At 42.3% G+C, this 25,250-nt stretch overlaps 1 protein-coding gene across 3 annotated transcripts in view; it reads right to left on the minus strand.

The window, feature by feature from the left end:
• The window catches only part of ercc8 (excision repair cross-complementation group 8), a 61,101-nt gene that overhangs the window by 27,080 nt on the left and 8,771 nt on the right, over nucleotides 1-25,250 (minus strand). The window contains exons 2-11 of one of the 3 annotated variants that reach the window (XM_067986454.1): nucleotides 16,505-16,566; nucleotides 16,236-16,331; nucleotides 13,890-13,991; nucleotides 13,660-13,783; nucleotides 11,783-11,864; nucleotides 10,308-10,376; nucleotides 9,514-9,580; nucleotides 6,053-6,156; nucleotides 5,231-5,355; nucleotides 108-305 (exon numbers count right to left, since the gene is read on the minus strand). In XM_067986454.1, the coding sequence (XP_067842555.1) occupies nucleotides 108-305; nucleotides 5,231-5,355; nucleotides 6,053-6,156; nucleotides 9,514-9,580; nucleotides 10,308-10,376; nucleotides 11,783-11,864; nucleotides 13,660-13,783; nucleotides 13,890-13,990 (870 nt within the window). In that variant the 5' untranslated portion in view covers nucleotide 13,991; nucleotides 16,236-16,331; nucleotides 16,505-16,566. The remainder of the gene's footprint in view (nucleotides 1-107; nucleotides 306-5,230; nucleotides 5,356-6,052; nucleotides 6,157-9,513; nucleotides 9,581-10,307; nucleotides 10,377-11,782; nucleotides 11,865-13,659; nucleotides 13,784-13,889; nucleotides 13,992-16,235; nucleotides 16,332-16,504; nucleotides 16,567-25,250) is intronic. The other 2 variants (XM_067986437.1, XM_067986444.1) reach the window with 2 other exon arrangements.

Genomic DNA, 25,250 nt, shown 5'->3' on the forward strand with positions numbered 1-25,250 from the left:
AATATCAGCAATATCTTTGTCACTGAATGATTAGAGGTTTCGGTTCGGCTGTTAGCTGTAGATCTTTTAACTATAGCAAAGAAAGTACAGTGAAGAAGTTTACTTACTTGGAAGTCAGACTGGAATGTGCAGCAGTTTACATAATTATAATGTCCCCTGAGTTCAGTTAGCAGTTGTCCTGAGAAGATGTCATAAACAGCAATACAACTATCAACAGGAACAAAGGCAAAATCTGGGCTGCAGCCATTGGACACTGTAAACTTGAGACCCTTCCGGCTTTCGTTGCACACTCTTCCATAGTTCACCTGCAAGTGTCAAATCATTGCAATTATTTCTTAAAATACTTCAGTTTTCTATTTTTTTAGTTTTATAACTTTTCTGAATTCATTTTCAAGAATTATCCTGAACTAGACGAAGCTGTAGAACCTAATGGTGAATGCAGTGGTAGACAAACAAAAAGCAAAATACTGCAGATGCTGGAAATCTGAAATAGAAACAGAAAATGCTGCAAACATTCAGATGGTCAGGCAGCATATGTGGAGAGAGAAACATAGGATTAACATTTCAGGTTGGTGACCTTTCGCTAGAATAGCAGTAGAGAATGTTGGACCGGAAACAGATTGCCTTTCTTCTCAATCAAGAAATAGTGCAAAGCAAATAGAGATGTTTTAAAGTGGGAGGTAGGGAAAGAAATGAAAATAAAATTGTAATTTTTTTGCCCCAAATATAGGCAAAAACAAAGTGATCCCATCTCCATTTGTTCTGAAGATATACATTTTGTACACAAACCCGTATTAGCAGTACACAGTTTATGTGCTTATGGCACTATTTCTGTTCTTCATTTTTGGGTTCCTGCCAATCACAGGGCCATAACTTTAAGACAAAGAGTAGTCAGCATTAAATGCACAAATTGCATGTCACCAAATTATAGCAGATACAATTACATAATTTCAAAACACATGACTAATTCTGTATTTCTTCTATGTACTATACCCAACAAAGTCAGCAAGTAGGGAAATTGTTGTCAGTACTTGGAGGTGTAATGAAGTGGACTGGGGAGGAGCCAAACTATTGCTTCCATATAAGAAAGCGTCTTTCAGGAACATAGGAACAGGAGTAGGCTATTCAGCCCCTTGAGCCTGTTCCTCCATTAAATCAGATCATGGTTCCTAACTCCATTTCCCCACCTTGGTCTCATATCCCTTAACACAGGGAATGTTTAGAGCTGCAATATTTTGCTAAAAGGAAGAGCAGGAGCTCGAAGGCAGCTCCCCAGCACTAACAGCTCATGTAGGTTTACAGGCCTATATTTTGCCCACTTTCTTAGCCAGTGATAGTATAATGACCAAGAGGGGTAAAAACAAAATGCAATTAAAAATGCCATTTTCTATACATACAGAACTAGTCAAATCTAGGCTTTCTGCCCATCTTCTCCAGTGTAATATACAATGACATTTCATCAGTTATGTGTGATTATTCGTTGACTATCATGCACCAATGTGCACATTCCGAGTTCGTGACCACTGCACTTTTACTAAATTGGTGAGATACCTAGGGTGCTATTGTACTCATCTTATCTCTAGAATTTGAAAACTCTGTTCTAACATTTCACTGGCTTCATCTCTTTTGGTGAAGATAGGTGTTAAATCAGTTCTTTCCCCCCTCAAATGATTCCCCATCTCTCCCGATGGCAGTGACTTATGATTGAATATGGTTTCATGAGTACTGGCAGCCCTCTGGTATCTCTCCCACGTGGCCATTCTTAGTGTGTGAGCCCAGACAGTGACGACAGGCTATTCTTCTTCAGTATTCTTCAGAAAAGCCTGATCATATCCTCACCTGACAGTCACACATGCCCATTTTCAGCAAGGGGTCACTCGATATTGATTGGCAGCAGGGAGCCTGGTTCATTGACAAGTCTAATCTTAGTAAAGGCACGGAAGTCAACTATAGCATCGTCCTGCTGTCTATATTGAGGTCAGACGCCTTAATTTAGACCATAGATCAAATCTGCGACCTTCAGAGTCTGTACTCTGAGGTATTGAACTCAATGATAGAAATAGTAATTGCAGTACAAACTCCTTTCTAGCTTCATCAGAAATGAAAATGAAAAAGAGGAAAATAGCAGAAAAAATCCAGGAAATAATATTAAAAAGTAGCAAAAATGTGTTGCTCCAGCTGCTTGGGTTCAGGAAAAATGTATTTACTCTTCCTCTAATTTTACATGGATCCCAAAAGGACTAATTAGCCACAGAACAGCTGGTGACTATTCAAATTACTAAATTAAACATGGTAACATCCGCATATACACAAACAGTTTCCTAATAGTAGTCCATATAAAATTAACTTGATAAGTAAATTCAAACAACTGTAACTTACCCTTGATACATGCAGCCATTAAGAACAAAGCAAGCTTTCAAGTATATTAAACAGGTCTCAATTTCTTTTAAGTGTCCTGGGAGGCCAGCTCAGGAGTAAAGGGAAAACTACTTTCGGAAATTAGACCGGGTGGGATGGGGAAGAAGGAAGCGAGAGAGAGAGAGAGAGAGAGAGAAAAAAGGGGATGAGAGAGAAAGAGAGAGCAGGGGATGAGAGATAGCTAGAAAGAAAGAGAGAGAGAGAGAGAAGGGGATGTGAGAGAGAGAGAGAGAGAGAGAAGGGGATGTGTGAGAGAGAGAGAGAGAGAGAGAGAAGGGGATGTGAGAGAGAGAGAGAGAGAGAGAGAGAAGGGGATGTGAGAGAGAGAGAGAGAGAGAGAGAGAGAGAGAGAGAGAGAGGGGGGGGGGATGTGAGAGAGAGAGAGAGAGAGATGTGAGAGAGAGATGTGAGAGAGAGAGAGAGAGATGTGAGAGAGAGAGAGAGAGAGAGAGATGTGAGAGAAGGTGATGTGAGAGAGAGAGAGAGAGAGAGCAGGGGATGAGAGAGAGAGAGAGAGAGAGAGATGAGAGAGAGAGAGAGAGAGAGAGAGAGAGAGAGAGAGAGAGAGAGAGAGAGAGAGAGAGAGAGAGAGATGAGAGAGAGAGAGAGAAAGAGAGAGCTGAGAGAGAGAGAGAAAGAGAGAGCTGAGAGAGAGAAAGAGAGAAAGAGAGAGAGAGAGAGAAAAAAGAGGATGAGAGAGAAAGAGAGAAGGGGATGAGAGAGAAAGAGAGAAGGGGATGAGAGAGAAAGAGAGAAGGGGATGAGAGAGAAAGAGAGAAGGGGATGAGAGAGAAAGAGAGAAGGGGATGAGAGGGAAAGAGAGAAGGGGATGAGAGAGAAAGAGAGAGAGCAGGGGATGAGAGAGAAAGAGAGAGAGCAGGGGATGAGAGATAGCTAGAAAGAAAGGGGGAGAGAGCAGAGGATGAGAGAGAAAGAGAGAGAGAAAAGGGGATGAGAGAGTGAGACAGACGCTGCTGGACGTCAACATCTTGAAAAAGTGATGCAACAGCACTTTCCTGGGCTGTGGGAATCCCGGCAGGTAAAAGGAGGTGACAGGGCTCGATCCATGAGGCAAATGCTTTCTTGCACTGCTTGTGGGCCAGAAGGAGCAGAATTACTTCCCCGTGGCTCACCAAGCTTACCTTTCAACACCCCGCGATCGGCTGACCCCCCTCACAATGTCCGATGCGCCCCAACACCCCCCCCCCAACTTCCCCCACCCAAATCCTGAAGACCCCGAACTCTCACCCACCCCCCAACCCCACCATCCTAACCCTGATGGCCTGCCTGTAGGACGCAAAACCGTTGAAAAAATGTTAAAGATGTCTTACCATCACAACGTGCAGGAAACCCTTACTTCCGGGCTTCCTGTCCAAAAATCCGCACCTGCACCCTCACCCCCTCCCTGCTCAAGAGTAAATATTGGGGCCTCTATCACTCAAAGTAGTTTTATTTCTAACCCATTGTTAAAGATGTATTGGAGGACAAACAGCATCTTCCTCAGAAGTAACCCATTTTCTTTTTATGAAATGTGAACATAGGCTAAAAAAAGAAATATTTTGTATTTAGCAGAACAAGTTTACATTTGAGTCCAATCCCATTCTCACCCAATGTTAAAACTATGTGTAAGCCATTGCTAGGATAGGCAGGTGAGGGCAGTCCCGTACAGCTAGATAACGGCAAGGGTTCCTACTTTTGATCATTATCTAGCAATCCTTGCTGGAAATGTTGTGTGTGTGGATGTTGAGTGGCTCCAGTGGTTGAACAGTGCATAACACACAATGAATAGCAATGTACTGGAGAGCCACTGTTGCATGTGTATCCAGGAGAGAACCCGGAGAGGAAAAGCTGGAAAAATTCAGACCTTCTTTACATGAAAGAGGAATTTCCCACAGTAAGGGAGGATCAAGACACAACACTGTAAAATAAATACAGCAACACCCTACTGTCAGAGGCATCAAGATTCTTCTTGTGATGGGATTTTCTGAAATCTTCCAACTACTGGGTGATAGAGGCACTTAGGTCAGGTCCTCTTTTTGTGTCTATTTGCAGGCATGCTGACCTTCTCAGCCCACCCGTGTGCTTTTGCCATTGCTATGGGTGATGCCCCAACATCCGGCAAGGTCCCAAACAGATCAGTCAATTCGTAAATGCAGTTTTGCCACCAACTGTGTAAGATTCAGGCAAATGCAGTTGCTTTGAAGTTGAATTCATAACTTTGGAGCAACTGCACAGGCGTGGAAAAGAGTGAGGGGAGAGAATCAAGAGATGTGCCAATCAGAGAGGAAGTTATTGGGTAGAATGACCTACAAACTAATTAATTGAAAACTTTGTGTGGCTTTTTTCATCTTCCTAAATATTTTCACATTCTTTTGTCATTTTGTGTCTCTTTATCACCTCACTAATGGCCCATTATGTCATCTAACAGTTTTCTATTAACCAGCTTGCAGGTCATTCTACCCTCTACTCTCACTCTGTGATTTCCTTTCCCCTTTGCACTCTTACTTAAATGCCCATTTATCTATCAGTCTTCAGTTTTGATGAAGGGTACACACAAAGATCACAACCAGTCTTTTCTCTTTACAGATGCTGACTGACTTGCTGTGTATTTCCAGCATTTTCTGTTTTCCATAATTTGTACTTATCATTTTATTGATACTCTGTAAACATTCATTCATAACTAAATAAGATTGCTGTTAATTATGTTCTTTACTAAACAACCAAAAGCACACCTCTGAAACACTTCATAATTAAATTCTCAAATGAAGTCTTGTTCCAATTTGGTTTATGATGTGTGGAAAACAGATAGTACCAGTGTATTGCGTCCCGTGGCACTATTCCAGAGTTTCATGCGATCATCTGTGCCAACAGTTAGAAGGTGGAGTCCGTCATTAGTAAAGCACAGACCATTAACACGTCCATTATGGGCAGTATTTTCTGTCAAAAGAAGAAATAAAATAGGATAAAATTCATGTTTATTAAGGTATCCCTTGCATCAGTTAGTATAATAAATCCAGTGCAACTTCTTGAGGGATGAACTTTGATGAGGGCCTACACCTGAGTCATCAACCTATCTTTTCTCTTTTCAAATACTGTTGGATTTGCTGTGTATTTCCAGAATTTTCCATTTTTACTTTAGATTTCCAGCATTTGCAATAGTTTTTTCTTGTTTGTCCAAAGAGGTCACATGTTTGATCCCTCGTGAATGACCTGATCCCAACCTGGGAAGTAGTAAAGTTGTTGCAACTGGCTTCAGCCTCTGTGGGCCATGAGAAAAAAAATGGGAGGATTCCTAGCACAACCATTATCCAGTGACTATTGCTGAAAAGTCCGTGTGTGGACATGTGACAGGACAGGATTAGCTTCTGCTATGATGTCTCGTGTGGTTGAATCGCCAAATGAGACTAAGTTCAAACATGAAGTATGGCAACTTGGGTAAGCCATAGGAAGTTTACCAGTGGAACTCTATCCTAACAAGAGTCATCCAACTACAGGAAAGGGTGCACTAATTAGAAGCTAATTAAAAAGCATCAGGAGACTTTACACAAAGTTGGGGGGGGGGAATATCAAGGGACAGCATGCAGGAAAATAAATAACATGCCATATAAACAAAAATTTAAAACAAGCTTATTACCTGCCTCTGAAGATGATTTGGCAATTTCGCCATTGTGTTGGTCAAGCACAATTAAACTCCCAGAAGCTTTCCGTACATCCCAGAACCTAACTTTGCTATCGGCACTAAGATAAAGAGTGATAACAAAAAACGTATTTTAGAAACAGACAGCAACAACCTACTGTTCTTGGAATCACTTCGAGTGGGGCAGATAAGTACACATGAATACCAATGAATGGTGGGATCTAACCCTACTGAGCTCTTGTCCTCAGCCATCATAGAAATTTACGGCACAGAAGGAGGCCATGCGGCCCATCATGTCTGTGCTGGCTGAAAAAGAACTATCCAGCCTATTCCCACTTTTCATGCTGCTATAACTTGAGTATCAATGCTTCTTCCTGAGTTTTGAAAAATAAAACACAAAAGGACCCTAGCCGGTTTTCCCTTCCCAAATCCAGGGGTGCTGAGGCCAATTGCAGCACTCCACTGCAGAGTTAACCAAAATTAGCAGACTCATCACAAACCAGGAATTCTGGCCTGAATGTTCAGCTGCTCACTGACTTAACCAACTGAGCAATCATGGGAGTCCTCTCCTGCTACCTTCTATGAGTGGTCTAGATGACTCAGTCCTCGGTATAAATGAGCTGAGCCATCAACGGAGATGGGGATTGAAATTAGTGAAGACTCAGCTCACATTTTCACTATTTTGAGAGATTCCTGAGCAGTGAGAAAGAACTAAAATAACTCATTTATTTACTTAAAAACAGCCTCGCGACATACTTGCAAACTGCAGTGCAGTAAATTTAACATGTGTTGTAGGGAAAATCTTCAAAATGATTTTGAGAGATCTAGTGGGTGAACACTTTGAAAAGTATAACTTGTTAAAGGACAGTTAGGATAGAGACAGCAAGAGAAGCAGTGTTTAACTGTTCCAGTACAGCTACAACACTGGCATCTACCCGACTATGTGGAAAATTGCCCAGGTATGTCCTGTCCACAAAAAGCAGGACAAATCCAATCCAGCCAATTACCGCCCCATCAGTCTACTCTCAATCATCAGAAAAGTGATGGAAGGTGTTGTCGACAGTGCTATCAAGCTGCACTTACTCACCAATAACCTGCTCACCGATGCTCAGTTTGGGTTCCGCCAGGACCACTCGGCTCCAGACCTCATTACAGCCTTGGTCCAAACATGGACGAAAGAGCTGAATTCCAGAGGTGAGGTGAGAGTGACTGTCCTTGACATCAAGGCAGCATTTGACCGAGTGTGGCACCAAGGAGCCCTAGTAAAATTGAAGTCAATGGGAATCAGGGGGAAAACTCTCCAGTGGCTGGAGTCACACCTAGCACAAAGGAAGATGGTAGTGGTTGTTGGAGGCCAATTATCTCAGCCCCAGGACTTTGCTGTAGGAGTTCCTCAGGGCAGTGTCCCAGGCCCAACCATCTTCAGCTGCTTCATCAATGACCTTCCCTCCATCATAAGGTCAGAAATGGGGATGTTCGCTGATGATTGCACAGTGTTCAATTCCATTCGCAACCCCTCAAATAACGAAGCAGTCCGAGCCCGCATGCAGCAAGACCTGGACAACATCCAGGCTTGGGCTCATAGGTGGCAAGTAACATTCGCGCCAGATAAGTGCCAGGCAATGACCATCTCCAACAAGAGAGAGTCTAACCACCTCCCAATGAAATTCAACGACATTACCATCGCCGAATCCCCCACCATCATCATCCTGGGGGTCACCATTGACCAGAAACTTAACTGGACCAGCCATATAAATACTGTGGCTACAATAGCAGGTCAGAGGCTGGGAATTCTGCGGCGAGTGACTCACCTCCTGACTCCCCAAAGCCTTTCCACCATCTATAAGGCACAAGTCAGGAGTGTGATGGAATACTCTCCACTTGCCTGGATGAGTGCAGCTCCAACAACACTCAAGAAGCTCGACACCATCCAGGACGAAGCCGCCCGCTTGATTGGCACCCCATCCACCACCCTAAACATTCACTCCCTTCACCACCGGCGCACAGTGGCTGCACTGTGTACCATCCATAGGATGCACTGCAGCAACTCGCCAAGGCTTCTTCGACAGCACCTCCCAAACCCGCGACCTGTACCACCTAGGACAAGAGCAGCAGGCACATGGGAACAACACCACCTGCACGTTCCCCTCCAAGTCACACACCATCCCGACTTGGAAATATATCGCCATTCCTTCAGCATCGCTGGGTCAAAATCCTGGAACTCCCTTCCTAACAGCACTGTGGGAGAACAGTCACCACACAGACTGCAGCAGTTCAAGAAGGCGGCTCACCACCACTTTCTCAGGGGCAATTAGGGATGGTCAATAAATGCCGCCCTCGCCAGCGACGTCCACATCCCATGAACGAATAAAAAAAAACAAACGTGCTCGAGTTTTTAGGAACATAGGAACAGGAGTAGGCCATTCAGCCCCTCGAACCTTTTCCAAGGTATTATCGGACATGATGAACAGGGAAAATGCAGTGGATATTGTATACGTGGATTTTCAGAAAGCTCAGGATAAGTTTCTAGTATTTTATGACGAAAGCAAGGGGCTACAGAGTAGGATGTAAAATATGGCTCTGGACAGAAAATAGGCTTACAAAAAAAAACAGGCAACGGAGTTCTCCTGTGGCTAAGCTGCATAAGTCAGTGAGTAGCTAAGCCACGAAGACCAGGAAGATCCTAGGTTTGATACCCAGTCCATATTGACTAAGTGGATCTCAGCCAGGCTGGTGGCAAGGGTCTACAAATGTCCTTCACCTTACAGAGGGGAAAAGAATAGCTAGGGCTGCCACTTCTGATTGCTATCATGTGATACCTGATGGAAATTAATATGTTCAATCAAGGAGTAAGGCACAAACATGGTAATTACAATGCGATCGGCTTAATACTCAGTGGGAAAATTTTTCGTGTGCATTCTACAAGAGGCTATAAATGAACAGCTTAAGAGCACATGTAAAACTATGTTGACTGCTTCTTATATAAGTAATACGTCACGCTTTACAAACCTATTCTTTTTAAATAAGCCAAAAGATGAGGATAAACCAGTAGATGAAGTTGGATTTTCAAAAGGGGTTTGACAAAGTTCCTAGTGTTTAACTAGTAGGGAAGGTTAAGGCCCATGAGTGGAGATGGATTGTCTGCATGGATGAGAATTGGCTTAGCAATAGAAGACAGAGAGTGGTGATGAATTGAAATAATGTCTGGGAAAATCGGGAGAGATGTAAAACGGGCTGCCAATTTGCTATCACCCAATTATCGCACAAAGTCAAAATTACCCCATATATCTTCAGGACAGAAGGTGAGTGGAAAAAATTGCCAGAGGGAGCTGGCAAGAGAAGGTGACTTCATGGCATTTGAGAATTTATTAGTGATGACTTTAAGGAATTTCCAACAGAATACCAGAGATGCATGCATACATGTGATCAAAAATAGATGTATATTGAGAAGAAATTACCTTGCTGTTACCAGAATGTGTTCGTGACGTGGTGACCATTTCACGGACAACACCTCACCTCTGTGGCCTAATGAAGTGGGGGGGAAAAAGGATAAAAAACACATCAGGAAGTATGCGTAGGTGATCTATGGACAAGTATTTATCCTTAGAGTTGATGTCTACTAAACAAAATAAGACATTCCATCCAACAATCTAATTGAGAACTAGTGAAATTTGTTGCACATTTGGCCAATTTGACCGTCAGCTACTTCTAGAATTCTAATATGCAACAGAATGTCACTGGAGTATCTTTACTTATACTTTGTATTATCCTTAATTTCTAATAACTTAAGTATATTCTATATAAATAGAAACATGGCCTTCAGCCATAGGGTTCATTTTTATACTACCTCCCATTAGGTTTTGACTTTTATTACGTTGAAAGCTTGTAATATGTTTACTTTTCAGGCCGTGGCATTGAGCATTTAACATCTGCTCTCGCACGGAAACCAGGTATTAGTGTTTCAATTTTCAATCTCTTACTACTTCAGCAGCCAATGTATATTATAAAATAGTTCTGCCCTGAAGCCAAAAGTATTTAATTGAAAATATTTTGCATAATGGTTACCTTTATTTATGTGCTTTTATTGGTCTTGGCAAATCTTGTAGATAAGCTACATTACTAAAACACACTGACACCACACACACTACTCCACTGCCAATGGTTGTAGTGTTCAATAACTCTATAAAGAGAATTTATTTAAAATCAAAGTAGCTTTGTTTTAGCACTGCTTAGACTTCCAGTGTGCACTTACCCTGCAGAATGTGGGTGCAGGATCCAGATTTAAGATCACAAAGCTGTACTTTAGGATTCTTGGTACCAACTGAAACAAAGACAACATTGATCTGTTTGTTTAAAAGAAAATAATCACATTTTAACAATTGTTACACATTATACCAAGTCCAAATGTCTACTAATAGTTAGACACATTAATTGTTTTCAAATAGTTTAATCTTCTGAATTTCTTCCTTAACATAAAGGCAACAAAATGTTTTCTGTCATACATCTCCAAAAGGATATTGTTTCCAATTATTATATTGACTGGGTAGTAGAATGCATGAAAACACGGACACCTGCACCCTTCAATCCTTTGCCCAACTAGCCATTGCTTACATATCAGCCTGGACTATAAGTGCTAGTGGCCTATTCAACAGTGGGTGGCAGTACAGCTGAGCCCTTTCTACAACTACACACACATACAGTCTACCAGGAATCACTAGATAGTGATGTGGAGTGGGAACAATGGGCAGTTTTTCCCCTTAATAGTCTGGGGACATCAGGCCAATTAAATGCTGCTATCGACACCTGGGCTGTGATAGACTAACTCAATAGGGACTGAGGGATCAAACCTGGAACCTTCTTGGTTTTAATGGGAGTGTTTCACACTAGGAAGTACATTTCGGAATAAAGGAGTTGCTACACAAAAAAACGACCAAGATCTATCCAGTTTACCTGCTGCCATCCTGGTAGTCGCATGATACATCAATAATGGAGTTGATCACTAATCATGGCAATCAATCGTGATCAATTCGTCTACAACAGACCCAGGCATGAGGTGAGAAAAACCTGCTAGTGGTGAAAAGCTCAGGGGACCACAGGTTCAAAGTCATTGGTTTCTCTCATACATACAACACTTACCATATTTTACGTCTCAGATTACTCATATACTGTAACCCAAAATATTATTTTCTGAAAGAAATCTACCTAATTTGCATCTGAATTAATCAATACTTCCTGCTGCCACTGCCTCTCTTGAACACCAGTTTCATAGATTCACCACTCACTCACTGAAATATGTTTCTGCAGATTAGTTTTGAATTTACCCCCTTCAAGCGCAGGCCATGTTCTCTAGTTCTACTGTTCTGGGCAAGATGAAACAGCTTGTCATGATCTACATTATCTCATCCCTTTAGAATTTTAATAACAGCAATCACTTAACCTCTGAGCAGTCTTCTATTACCTCTAGAAATCCCTTCCCCTGTCATATCAGTAGACGCACCATTATCCCGATCAATTTCTGGTAAGTTAAAAATTCCAACTACTATAGTTGGTCTTTTACTAGCTGCCTTCCTTATTTCATCCCACAATTCTAGATTAAGGCTTTCACCCTGCCTTGGGGGTCTATGGCAGTCCCCCAATTGGACAGCACTTACTAGAATGATCTTAGATAAATGTTTGACATTGTACACTAACCAGCTGCAGTATCCAACAACATCTCATTATACTAACCAGCTATCAGACAGTGCTTGGTTGCAAATGGTGACATATGATGACAATAGACTGTTCCTTCGAAGGTGAACACTTCAGCAGGCTGCAAAATAAATGAATTAGCCTTTCATTAAATTCATAATAGTAAATTCTTAACCTATTCAGTAAAAACATTGTAAAAGATAGTGCGCAAATATAGCAAATTTGCATTATATGTAAAGCAAGACTGCAGTCATAGTGCTAAAAAAAACTTGGCAGAATGTTACAATTTAACTTCATTATCTTACATGGTAGTCCTGAGTATCATTTGTACAGAAACACACAATTTATGCTGTTCAGGATATAGGCTCAGTTTAACTAATTTTAAACAGTATTTTTTGAAACACAGCATGGTGTTCAGCTCTTAAACCTCAGTGTTAAACAGACACAAAAGAAACACTGAATTCCCTTTATCAGCACTTACAAGGTTTACAAAAAAGATTGGTACAGCAATCAATTCTCACAGATGTGATTAGATTTGAAGTTTATTTTTGTTTATTGCTTGATCAATCTGAAATCAATGTAAAGTTGGAGGCAACACAGTTAGTTGGAACAGTAGTCTGTGGATTCATCATCATCATATGTTCCTGATCATGCTGAGCCCTTATTAAAATGCTGGACTATAACTTGGTATTGTAAAATTGTTTACAATTGTCAACCCCAGTCCATCACCGGCATCTCCACATCATTATTAAAATGTGTCAAAGTATCCCTGTGGAGAGGAAGGTTGAGGGGAATAAAGGGAGTTGAGAGCAATCCTTGGCTGTTCTCGCACATTTCCTGTGGCTGGCTTAACAGCAACAAAGACAGAGGCCTAGCAGCATGTGTGTTACTATCCTATTTGCCAAGGAATGGTGTAGGCCTGGAAAACAAAGTCTTTGTTTTTGTTTTGTATTGGATCCATTTCCTATGTTTTCCCCACATCCTCTCCATATTTTCCCCTCCTTGCCTAATGGCACTGACTTAGCTAAGGTACAATTCAATGAGTGGTACCAGCACTCTCGTCTCTCACCCAAACAGTCATTCTCTGTGCAAACTTACACAGTGAGTGTTGACAGATGGGGTTGGGGAGAAGAGTGGGGCACATCAGAGTTGAGCCTGACCCTGTCATCACCCAATATCCAGAAGCTCCAAGAAGGGGTCACATGGTAGCAGTCAAAAATGAGAATCATGTTAATTTTTTTCCTTCCCAGATCAATTACAGCACTCCCACTACCACCCTGACTGAGACCAGCTAATTAGCACAGAGCAGAGATCAAACTTGAGTAAATATACTGCCTGATGTATGGTTTAGTACCACGTCAGGCAGGATATTTACTCACTAAGCCATTGGAGGAGCTTCTCCTGTAAATTTCTGTATGTAGAGAACACAAAAGAAGAACAATTCCATTGCTTTCATGTCTTGAAGGTCATCTTCCTGCTCTGCATTTCCAAGAATCTCCCTGCCTCATTGACTCTCTCATATGTAACCACTGGATGCACAATGAAAATAAAAATCAACCAAAGCTCCCATTCCTGGTTGTTTTCCAATGACCCCTGCTAGATGCATATGTGTTAACCTTGGATGTGGACAAGATCAGGATCAGCTGTAATGCTGTTCAAAGTCAAATAGCCTTCTGATACGTTCTGGGCTCGCGCAGTAAGAGTGGTCAAGGTATCAGAGACCTGTTGGCAACCATGGAACTTCACTACAGTACGAGTTAGTGGTTTCAGGAGAGGAAGGGAGAAAAATAAAAAATAAATTTGAACAGTGTCCTTTACATTGATTACAAGCAAATAAATGGAAAACTATTTTATTAAATATAAAAGGGAATAGTCATATACTTCCAACATGAGAATTATTTTCTATTTGTACTTACCAATAGCCTATTTGTGTCCCATATTTTCAAAGTTTTATCAAATGAGCTTGATGTAAACATGCCAGTGTCACAAGGATACCACTGAACAGTCTCCACGCTAAATTTGTGCACATGGCCATGGGACCTTTTAAAACATTATGTACATATATATTATTTTTAAGTCAGCAGTTAAGTTTTAAATGATAAGGACAGTACTGTATCCATAAAATAATGAAATAGACTTGACTTACCTGCCCACTGTACAGATTGCCTTGCAGGTGTACTGCAGCTTTTTAGTGGCATTCTCCAAATCATATATTGCAATGACACCATCTGATCCACCGGACAGCATGCTAATTGAAGCATAAATAAGGCTCAATGACAGTGAAACATGTCAATCAACTACAATGTATCTATATTACAACTGGACAAAAGTTAAAATCCACAATGCAAGAATACAAGGAATACAATTTAATTGTGAATGGGGAAGGCCATTCACCCATTGTAGTTCATCCATTCAGAAACACCCTACAGTCCCCTCATTGTAGCATCTAATTGCTTCTTAAAATGATTCCAAGGTTTTTCCCTAATCTACACAGGATTACATTCCATGTATTGACCGATCTATGTATGAAGAACTTCCTAATATTAGTCTTAAATTTTCCTTTTACTCGTTTGAACCTGTATCCCCTTGTCCTACTCTCGCAATTTATTAGTAATACTTTACATTTTGCATTATGATAAGATCATTCATTAAAATATAAAAACAGGAACAAGAAAGGGCAACTTAAAAACCTGACACTCTCCATCTGGTCTATTATTTGGATAAAATGCAAAAAACTACAGATGCTGGAAATCTGAAACAAAAACAAATAATGCTGGAAAAACTCTTAAGTCACTCAGCATCTGTGGAGGAAACCGACAAGTTCACTTTTCAGCTGTAACCTTTCATCAGATGGTTCACTGGCTAGTGATATTAACAGAAGACAACAGGAAGAAGCATAATAAAAGAAATTTAAAATATTTGAGTGACACAGAGAATATGTGAATAGCTGAGGTGGTGGGGAGTAAGGCATATCTGAAATGGAAAAAAGAAAAGCTGGTAAAATACAATAGAATCCAGCAGCCCGAGAAGACAAAAAGCATTATCATCTTTTAGATGGACCAAGTGTATCTCTGCCCTGATGCGGGGCCAAGCCTGTATCCTTCAATTCTCACCCAGCAGCAGCCTTAGGCTTTCTAAGGCCCTATGCAGCAGGCATCTGAGGACCTTTCAATCTTGGTCAGATTGGCTCATATGACATTTTTGTATGCAATTGCCAAAGCTTTCTGTATAAAAGTTATTAAAATCTGCACCTCAAGCAGAATTTCTGACCTTCGGAAGCTTGCAAACAGAATATCCAAAATGGGCTCAGAGATCAGTAATAAGCTATTCAAAATAAATTGCTACTTTGGTGTAATCAAAATAGTGAATTCACTAAACTTTTTTGGAAACAAATAGTGAAGTAATTAGTAATAAATGTGGTTAAAAATCCAAAAAGACCCAGGTTTCTTCCTTTGATCTGCTCTACTTGAAATGCAGTGACAGTGGCCTAGAAATACAGAGGCACTGACAGGGAATTTTTGATGACAGTCTGGTCTTGTGTTGCAAGTTTTTAATTCATGTGTTCCTAAAATCCAATCTTATCATGTGCAAAGATTATTTCTAACCATTAATTAACCAACTGAAATTCTAAGTTATATTACTCCTTTGAGTTTCTTTCTCCTTATCTTTCTTCCCCAAATTATTTTCTTACAATTTTGCAATGAAATGAAAACAAATTGTATTTAATAGAAATCTTCCAATCTTTCCAGCTGTCTTATGAACTAAAATCTTTGGTAGCAAATTGCCATGGTTAATATCAATGTATTTCCAAATATTTCTTGATTTAGAGGTCATTTAACTCTAATTATTAAATACTTCAAAAGTACAATGAGAAATATATTAATTAAATACATCAAGTGTTATTATCAATTTACCTGATTTGCAATCTTGATGTAAAACAAATCTGACTAAATTCTGTTGGCTGTAATAATTATCCTTCAGAGAGGAATATGACTGACATCAAGTTAACCTACAGTCCCTATACCACACTATTCTTATTCAGTTCAATTTACCTTCACCAGCATTGCATAATTTTTACACTAACAACATTCATTTTCAATATTTTCTTTCTCCTAGGATTTTTCATTGATTGAACTAACTGTGATAAAATTCCCTTTTTTAAATGGTGGTAAAGGTAAAATGATTTTAAAGCTATACTGACATCTGAAATTAAATGCAGTGGGTGATGAATACATAATTATTATTTTTTTTATAAAAGAGAGGAGGAAAAGAAGAAACTCATGATTAGGGTGGAAACACTGGCAGCTTTAGGCTATGATACTTAATGGTGACCCCAAAGAACTTGGTGCTTCAGGGAGCTTTTGCTCATTGTTTCTTGAACAATAACTATGAATCATGAAGTAAGTGTTATTAAGTTATATGGGGGCCTGGGACACTAACTTCCATTCGGGATATATACATATATAATATGTAGATAGATAGATATACGTACTACTTTCCCTCAACAGGATCAATGTCAAGAGTATTAACTCCACTTCCATGGATTCTTTGTACATCCCGGTCTTTGTTTAACTCCAGATTTAACACCCTGGATATCAAAGTAAAGAAACATATATTTAGACATTATTTTCACAAAACTCAAAACAGATTTTTTTAAAAATGAAGTTTAATTCAGAGAAAATAGCAGCAAGTTAAAAAACGACAGTGGTCAAAAAGATTTTTACATCGTACACAGAACACAAGTCGTTACTAACTACTAACCAGTTGTGGTAAGCTGAAGAACGAGCAAAATGTTGACATCAGATGGAGTATTGCGTCCAATTCTGGAGAGAGTGCAGAGGAGTTTTACTAGAATGGTACCAAGGATGAGGGACTTCAGTTGTGTGGATAGCTGGGATTGTTCTCCTTAGAGCAGAGAAGGTTAAGGGGAGATTTAATAGAGGTGTTCCAAATGATGAGGGGATTTGATAAGAGTAAATAGGGAAAAGCTGTTTCCACTGGCAGGAGGGTCAGTAATCAGATGACATAGATTTAAGGTAATTGGCATAAGAATCAGAGGGGAGATGAAGAGAGATTTTTTTACGCATCAAGTTATTATGATTTGGAATGCACTGCCTGAAAAGGGCGGTGGAAGCAGATTCAAAGTTAACTTTCAAAAGTGAATTGGATAAAAACTTGAAGGGGAAAAAAATCGCAGGGCAATGGGGAAAGAGTAGGGAAGTGAGACGAATTGGATAGCTCTATCAAAAAGCTGGCACAGGCACGAAGGGCTGAATGGCCTCCTTCTGTGTTGTATGATTCTGTGTTCAGGAATATGATCTAACCACCTCAATATTTAAATGTTTTCATTTGTTCTCAGGATGTGCACAACACTGGCACGGCTACATTTATTTCCCAACCGTAGCTGTCGCCAGAAGATGGTAATGAGCCTTTTTCTAGAACTGCTACAGTCCTTGTGATGATGGTACTCCCACAATGGTGTTCAGAAGGGAATTCCAGGATACTGACCCAGTGATAGTGAAGAAACTGTAATATACATCCAAGCCAGGAGGAGAACTTGGGAGGTGATGGTTTTTTCATGCATTGCTGCTCATCCTTCTTGGTGGTAGAGGTCGCAGGGGAAGGAGATGCCCTGGAAGTAACCTTGGTGAGTTGTTGCAGTGCACCCTGTAGATTGTATTTACTACAGCCACCGTGTGCTGATGATGGAGGGGGTAGATATTGAGTTCAGTGGCAGATGCAATGACCAAACAGATTGCTTTGTCCTTGATGGCGTTGAGTTTCTGGTGTGTTGTTTTCACGCATCCATCTGAGCGAGTGGTGAGTATTCCATTACATTCCTGATTTTCAATTACAATATCACCATCATCAGTTTTTAAGGGGCCCACATTCCTCTTGATCACTCTCTTTTTCCTAATATAATTGTAAACATTTGTATTGATTTTGATAACCCTTGCAGGTCTCCTTTCACACTCCCTTTTCGTAGCTCTTACTATCTGTATGTGGAGATGCCGGTGATGGACTGGGGTTGACAATTGTAAACAATTTTACAACACCAAGTTATAGTCCAGCAATTTTATTTTAAATTCACAAGCTTTCGGAGGCTTCCTCCTTCATCAGGTGAACGATGTGAAAATGAAAACCTCGAAATGAAATCGCATTTATAATTCACAGAACAATGCTTGGTGATTACAGACAGTTTTTTCAACTGCCCGTTGCCAAGGCAATCAGTGTGCAGACAGACAGGTGTTACCTGCCAGGTCTCACAGAATATACAAATCACCAAAAAAAAACAACAAACAAAAAAAAAGAGATAGAGAGGTAGAAACATAGAAAAGACAGCAACTGACCCGTTATATTAAAAACAGATAACATTTGTTCGCTGGTGGGGTAACGTGTAGCGTGACATGAACCCAAGATCCCGGTTGAGGCCGTCCTCATGGGTGCGGAACTTGGCTATCAATTTCTGCTCGACAATTTTGCGTTGTCGTGTGTCTCGAAGGCCGCCTTGGAGTACGCTTACCCGAAGGTCGGTGGATGAATGTCCATGACTGCTGAAGTGTTCCCCGACTGGGAGGGAACCCTCCTGTTTGGCGATTGTTGCGCGGTGTCCGTTCATCCGTTGTCGCAGCGTCTGCATGGTCTCGCCAATGTACCATGCTCTGGGGCATCCTTTCCTGCAACGTATGAGGTAGACAACGTTGGCCGAGTCACAGGAGTATAAACCATGCACCTGGTGGGTGGTGTCCTCTCGTGTGATGGTGGTATCTGTGTCGATGATCTGGCATGTCTTGCAGAGGTTACCGTGGCAGGGTTGTGTGGTGTCGTGGACGCTGTTCTCTTGAAAGCTAGGTAATTTGCTGCGAACGATGGTCTGTTTGAGGTTGGGTGGCTGTTTAAAGGCGAGTAGTGGAGGTGTGGGGATGGCCATAGCGAGGTGTTTGTCCTCATTGATGACATGTTGAAGGCTGCGGAGAACATGGCGTAGTTTCTCCGCTCCGGGGAAGTACTGGACGACAAAGGGTACTCTGTTGGTTGCGTCCCGTGTTAGTCTTCTGAGGAGGTCTATGCGATTTTTTGCTGTGGCCCGTCGGAACTGTCGATCGATGAGTCGAGCGTCATATCCCGTTCTTACTAGGGCGTCTTTCAGCGTCTGTAGGTGTCCATCGCGTTCCTCCTCGTCTGAGCAGACCGTGTATTCGCAGGGCCTGTCCATAGGGGATGGCCTCTTTGACGTGGTTAGGGTGGAAGCTGGAAAAGTGGAGCATCGTGAGGTTGTCCGTGGGCTTGCGGTAGAGTGAGGTGCTGAGGTGCCCGCCTTTGATGGAGATTCGTGTGTCTAACAGATTTGTCCAGTTTACTGTGGACAGTCTCTGTCTCATCCCGTTGAAGTCAGCCTGACCTAAATTTGGAATCTTAGTGGCTGATAACAGGTTTCTCCCTTTCAAACACACTGTTGAACTCGATCATTTATGATCGAGTCGGCATCTCCACTATCTGTAGGCAGTGGAGACTTTATGGGTAGAATTAAGAAATAGAAAAGGATTTAAGACTGTAGTGGGAGTTGTGTATAGGTCCCCTGGTAGCAGCTGTGAAGTGGCAGAATGTATAAATGCAGAGATTAGATAAGCATGTAGCAAAGGCAGAGTGGTTTTAATGGGGGATTTTAACTTTCATATAGATTGGGATAAGCAGACGTGCTCATGTCAGAAAGGTAACAAATTTCTTGAGTGTATTCAGGACAGCTTTCTGCAACAATGTACCTTAGATCCAACAAAGGAGCAGGCTATATTAGATTTAATAATAAGTAATGAGCCAGATTTAATTAACAGCCTAACGATGCGTGAATATTTATCTAATAATGATCATAAATGATCGAGTTCAACAGTGTGTTTGAAAGGGAGAAACCTGTTATCAGCTACTAAGATTCCAAATTTAGGTCAGGCTGACTTCAACGGGATGAGACAGAGACTGTCCACAGTAAACTGGACAAATCTGTTAATGGATAAAACGATGGAAGATCAGTGAGAGGTGTTCAAAAAAGAATTTAACATGTACAAAATCAGTTTGTACTCCTAAGGAGCAAAAGCTTTACTCACCAACAAAAAACAGCCATGGGCGACAAAAGAGGAAAGGGACAACATACTAAAAGGAAAAGCATGCAAAAATGCAAAAAATAGCACAGGTCCTGGTAACTGGGATAGATACAAAGAACAGCAAAGGGTGCCAAAACAGATAGTATGAGCTACAAAAAGGGAGTATGAAAAGAAACTTGCAAGGGATATCAAAATCAACACAAAAATTTTTTACAATTATATCGGGAAAAAGAGTGGTCAAGAGCAATGTGGGCCCCTTAAAAACTGATAATGGTGATATTGTAAATGACAATAAGGAAATGGCAGACATGTTAAATAATTACTTTGTGTCACTATTTATAATAGAGGAAGAGGATAGCATGCCAGATACCCCAAGGAAACTCATTTTGAATCAGAAGTGGGAGCTCATCATAATTAACATAAGCAAATTAATAATAATGAAGAAAATAATGGCGCTAAAAAGTGGCAAATCCCCAGGACCAGATGGTTTCCATCCCAGGGTTTTAAAGGAAGTAGGTGAGAACGTTTCAGAAGCCCTAAATATGATCTTCCAAAGCTCTCTCGATTCAGGAACCATTTCTTTAGATTGGAAAACTGCACATGTCACTCCGCCATTTAAGAAAGGTGAGAGGGAAACCAGGGAATTATAGACCAGTTAGTCTAACATCTGTTGTCGGGAAATTACTAAAGTCTTCAATTAAAGATAGAGGGCTCGATTTTACCAGGCCTGCGGGTTTCCGGCGGGTTGGGTTTCGGGAGCGTGGTCAACACGCTCGGCGAAATTAGTGGGTTGCCCGCGCGATCGTAGCAGGCAACACACTAATAGGAATCAATTACCTGCTCCTCCGGGGTCTGCGCCGCTGGTCTGCGCGTTGGGCGGGCTGCGCATGCGCAGTACGATCTGTCAGCTGGAGGCTCTCTAGTTAAAGGGGCAGTCCTCCACTGACAGATGCTGCAGCCAATGGAACAAATTACAGCATGGAGCAGCCCAGGGGGAAGGCTGCTCCCAGTTTAATGATGCCTCACCCCAGGTATCATCAGATGGGGTGAGGAGGAGGGGGAGGACAGAGATCTTCCCCCCGGCGGGCGGGAGGAAGCGGCCTGCCTCTGCCACCAAGGCCTGGCTTGAGGTGGCAGAGGGGGTCACCTGCACCACCAACATATCGCCCACCTGCATACAGTGCAGGAGGCGCTGCAATGACCGCAGGAGGTCAGCCACAGTGAGAACACGAAGTCTTTCCCCTACACTCCGTCTGCCACAACACTGCCCCCAGCCCACATCTCCTTCGGCACCGCCAACACTACTCTGTCACATCACCCTTCATACCCACTCAAACCCCATCCTCATCTTACCTCCACCTACTCACCTCGCCAGTACTCATCCTGCCACTAACACGCAACCCAATCCTCATACAATCTCATGGCTCCATCCCATACTCACCCTCTCGTGCATCTCCCTCACGGCCAGCCTCACTCAACCTGCCACCACCTGTGCTGCAGCCACAGGGCATGCATCACATATGTGCAGTAGGCAGCGTAAGGCAAACGTGTCGTGAGCATGAAGGGGGTGCACAAGGGTGTCTGAGGGTTTGCCATGGGTGTTACCTATATTGAATTTCAGAGCAACAAACATCACACATTATATTGGCACCACCACTGCCATGTCTCCGCGAATCCTGTCCGTTGTGTCCAATAATGCCCGCTCCTGGGTATCACTATGAGGACCCACCACTGATGCCACCCATTGTGTTACTGCAGAGTAGGTGCAGGTGTATTTGCAGGGCTCTTCCGCGCAGACGACTGAGAGACATCGGCGGTGTACCCGGCTGCACCCTGGAAGGATGCGGAGGAGAGGTTGTGGAGGGCAGTGGTGACTTTGACAGCGACAGGTAGGCAGTTGGTGCTGGGGCCAGCCAGGAGCAGCTCGGCATGAAAGAGCCTGCAGATCTCCACGACTACATGTCGAGCGAATCTGCGCCTCCGTGTGCACTGCTGCTCGGAGAGGTCCGGGGAGCTGCGCCTCGGTCTGTGGACCCTGTGGCGAGGGTAGTGCCCTCTGCGATGCGTCTCTCTCTGCGGTAGCCCTCCCTCCTGCTGTGCAGGTGGGCGTGCAACAACACCGTGTTGGGGGGCTCCACGTCTCTGCGGCGGACGGCGTGGACTGCGAGGCTGCTGGGGCTGGTCATGCTGTTCGTCCTCCGAGGGTGTCCACGCACCACCCATCTGGCAGGTGTTGGTCTGAGGGGTTGTACAGGGTAGGTGGGTGGTTCCCCGGACTGGGGCTGCGGTTTTGTGTCGGTCTGTCCTCTGGCTTGGCGGGGGGTGGTGGGGGGCAGGGGTGGCCCTATGTGACGCGGTGGCCTCCTGCGTGGGTGAGGGCTCTCCCCCGTGGAGTGCACCTTGTCACCTGCCACAGGCTGCTGGCTGCAACACGCCTGGTTGGAGGGAGACTGTTTCCCCCAGTGTGTGAAACACTCTGCGATGAAGGTAAAATCCCACACTTCCTCTTTTGACAGCTGATTCAGCTCATTAAATGACCTCAACAAGCAAGGTAAGTACTCTCAAGTGGAACCCCGCTGGCTTTAATTGCCTGCGGGATTCCCACCAGCGGGGGCCACGAACGCAGCCCCGCACGTCATCGGGGAACCCGGAAGTGGTCGGGATCGCGGCGCGATCCGGTCACGTGACCAAATATCGGTATTTTCGGGGCCCCCCCGCTGGAAACCCGCAGGAAACCAGACGCTAAAATCGAGCCCAGAGTGACTGAACACCTTGAAAATTTTCAGCTGATCAGAAAAAGCCAGCATGGATTTGTAAAAGGGTACGTCTTGCCTGACGAACCGAATTGAATTTTTTTGAAGAGGTGACTAAAGTAGTGGTCAGGGGAATATCTATGGATGTTGTTTATATGGACTTCCAGAAGGCATTTGATAAAGTCCCTCATAAGAGGCTGTTAGTTAAAGCTGAAGCTCACGGAATTGAGGGCAAATTATTGACCTGGTTAGGAAATTGGCTGAGCGGCAGGAGACAGGGATAATGGGCAGGTACTCAAATTGGCAGGATGTGACTCGTGGTGTCCCACAGGGATCTGTATTGGGGCTTCAACTTTTCACTGTATTTATTAATGACTTATATAAAGAGCCAAGTTTGCTGATGACACAAAGATAGGTAGCACTGTAAGCAGCATAGATGAAAGCATAAAATTACAGAGAGACATTAATAGATTAAGTGAATGGGCAAAACTGTGGCAAATGGATTTCAATGTAGGCATGTGTGAGGTCATCCACTTTGGACCTAAAAAGGATAGATCAGAGTACTTTCTAAATGGTGAAAAGCTCAAAACAGTGGAGGTCCAAAGAGACTTAGGGGTCCATGTACATAGATCATTAAAATGTCATGGACAGATACAGAAAATAATCAAAAAGGCTAATGGAATGCTGGCCTTTATATTTAGAGGACCAGAATATAAGGTGGGGGGGGAATTATGTTCCAGCTATACAAAGCCCTGGTTCGACCACACCTGGAGTACTGTGTTCAGTTCTGGGCACCGTACCATAGGAAGGATATATTGGCCTTGGAGGGAGTGCAGCGTAGACTTACTAGAATGATACCTGGACTCCAAAGGTTAAATTATGAGGAGTGATTACACAAACTCGGGTTCTATTCCTTGGAATTTAGAAGATTAAGGGCCGATTTAATTGCAGTTTTCAAGATATTAGAGGAACTGATAAGGTAGATAGAGATAAACTATTTCCGCTGGTTGGGGAGTCTAGGACTAGGGACATAGCCTAAGAACTGAAACCAGGACTTTCAGAAGTGAAGTTCGGAAACACTTCTACACGCAAAGGGTGGTAGAAGTTTAGAACTCTCTTCCACCAATGGCAGTTGATATTAGCTCAATTATTAATTTTAAATCTGAGATTGATAGATTTTTGTTAGCCAAAGGTATTAAGGGATATGGGGTTAAGGTGGGTTTATGGAGTTAAGATCAGCCATGATCTCATCTCAGAACTGACGAAAGGTCTTTGACCTGAAACGTTAACTCTGTTTCTTTCTCCACAGATGCTGCCTCACTTGCTGAGCTTCTCCAGCATCTTCTATTTTTATTCCATCCAAAACTCTGTTGGCCATAGCCTATCCTACATTAAGTCACACTTACTCAACACGCCTGGCTCCCAGCTCCCCGATATCTCAAATTCCTCCATTGACTTGACCTTCACTATTTCTATTAACATCGCCAGCGCCAATCCCTTCAAAACTCTCAGTTTCTCTGATTCCAGCTCCTGGTGCACCCCCCTCTCTTCGCTCCATGACTGATGGCCGTGCTTTCAGCCGCCTAGGCCCCACGCTTTGGAATTCCCTCCCTAAACCTCTCTGCCTGCCCTCTTTTAAGATCTTCCTTAAACACACCTCTTTGATCAAGCTTTTGGTCACCCCTCCTAATCTTTCCTTTTTGGGCTCAGCATCCATTTTTCCTTATGTCTCTGTGAAGTAACTTGGGGCATTTTTCTACATTAAACGCACTATATAAATGCAAGTTGTCAAGTAAGACTTGCCGTTAACAAATTTCTGCTGGTTGTCCCATGCATCTCTAGATGCTCACAAATTTGATTTATGGATGCTAAGTATTTGTGCACAACTGTCATAGTGTCTCCAGATTACACAGTTGTGCTATATTTATAATTTTTTCTCTGAACTCTTACTTGACTTTTCTCAATTTCCACTTCACTTTACTGGCATATGACTTTGAACATGAACTTGCTACCCTTTGTAGACATTCAATTTGAAAACTACAAGGAAAAGCAAATCTACTGGAAGAATACAAATGACACACATTTTGACCTTGCTTCTTGATTGTGCTTTAAAATAAATCACCATTTATAGATTGTAATCTTTTCAGATCCAACAGACGGTATACATATTTTTTAAAAGTTGCAAAGAGCATTTAATACTCAAATAATTTAAAAAATGAAGCATACAGTGCTTGTTGGAAACTATTATGTATCAGTGGTGAGTTTATTGTTAAACAAACAAGAACATACCACAAAAGCATGCGAGGATTTTTCTGATCTTTGTTGAATCATATTAAAATGGCATGCTTAATGCTGTAAATCAATTGCTTGTACTTTTATTTGTGGAGAAATAGTTTAACATATAACATGCTCCTCAAACAGGCAAAAAGCACTGTTGCATCATTAAATGCTTAAATTAAGCTTTCAAGAACGAGAAAGGATCAAGAAAATAAGGACTTCGTTCACTTGTGAAAAATTATAAATAATCCTCCAGCACTAGCTGTAATAATTCAATTTCTCCAACAGATATATAAATAAACTTATCTTGGGACAAGAAGTAGCATCATTTGAAATGGATTTGTATTAAAGCAGAACAGCCACAAGTCAACCTCTCATTCA

Source organism: Heptranchias perlo, chromosome 1 (assembly GCF_035084215.1).
Source record: "Heptranchias perlo isolate sHepPer1 chromosome 1, sHepPer1.hap1, whole genome shotgun sequence".
Lineage (NCBI taxonomy): Eukaryota > Metazoa > Chordata > Chondrichthyes > Hexanchiformes > Hexanchidae > Heptranchias > Heptranchias perlo.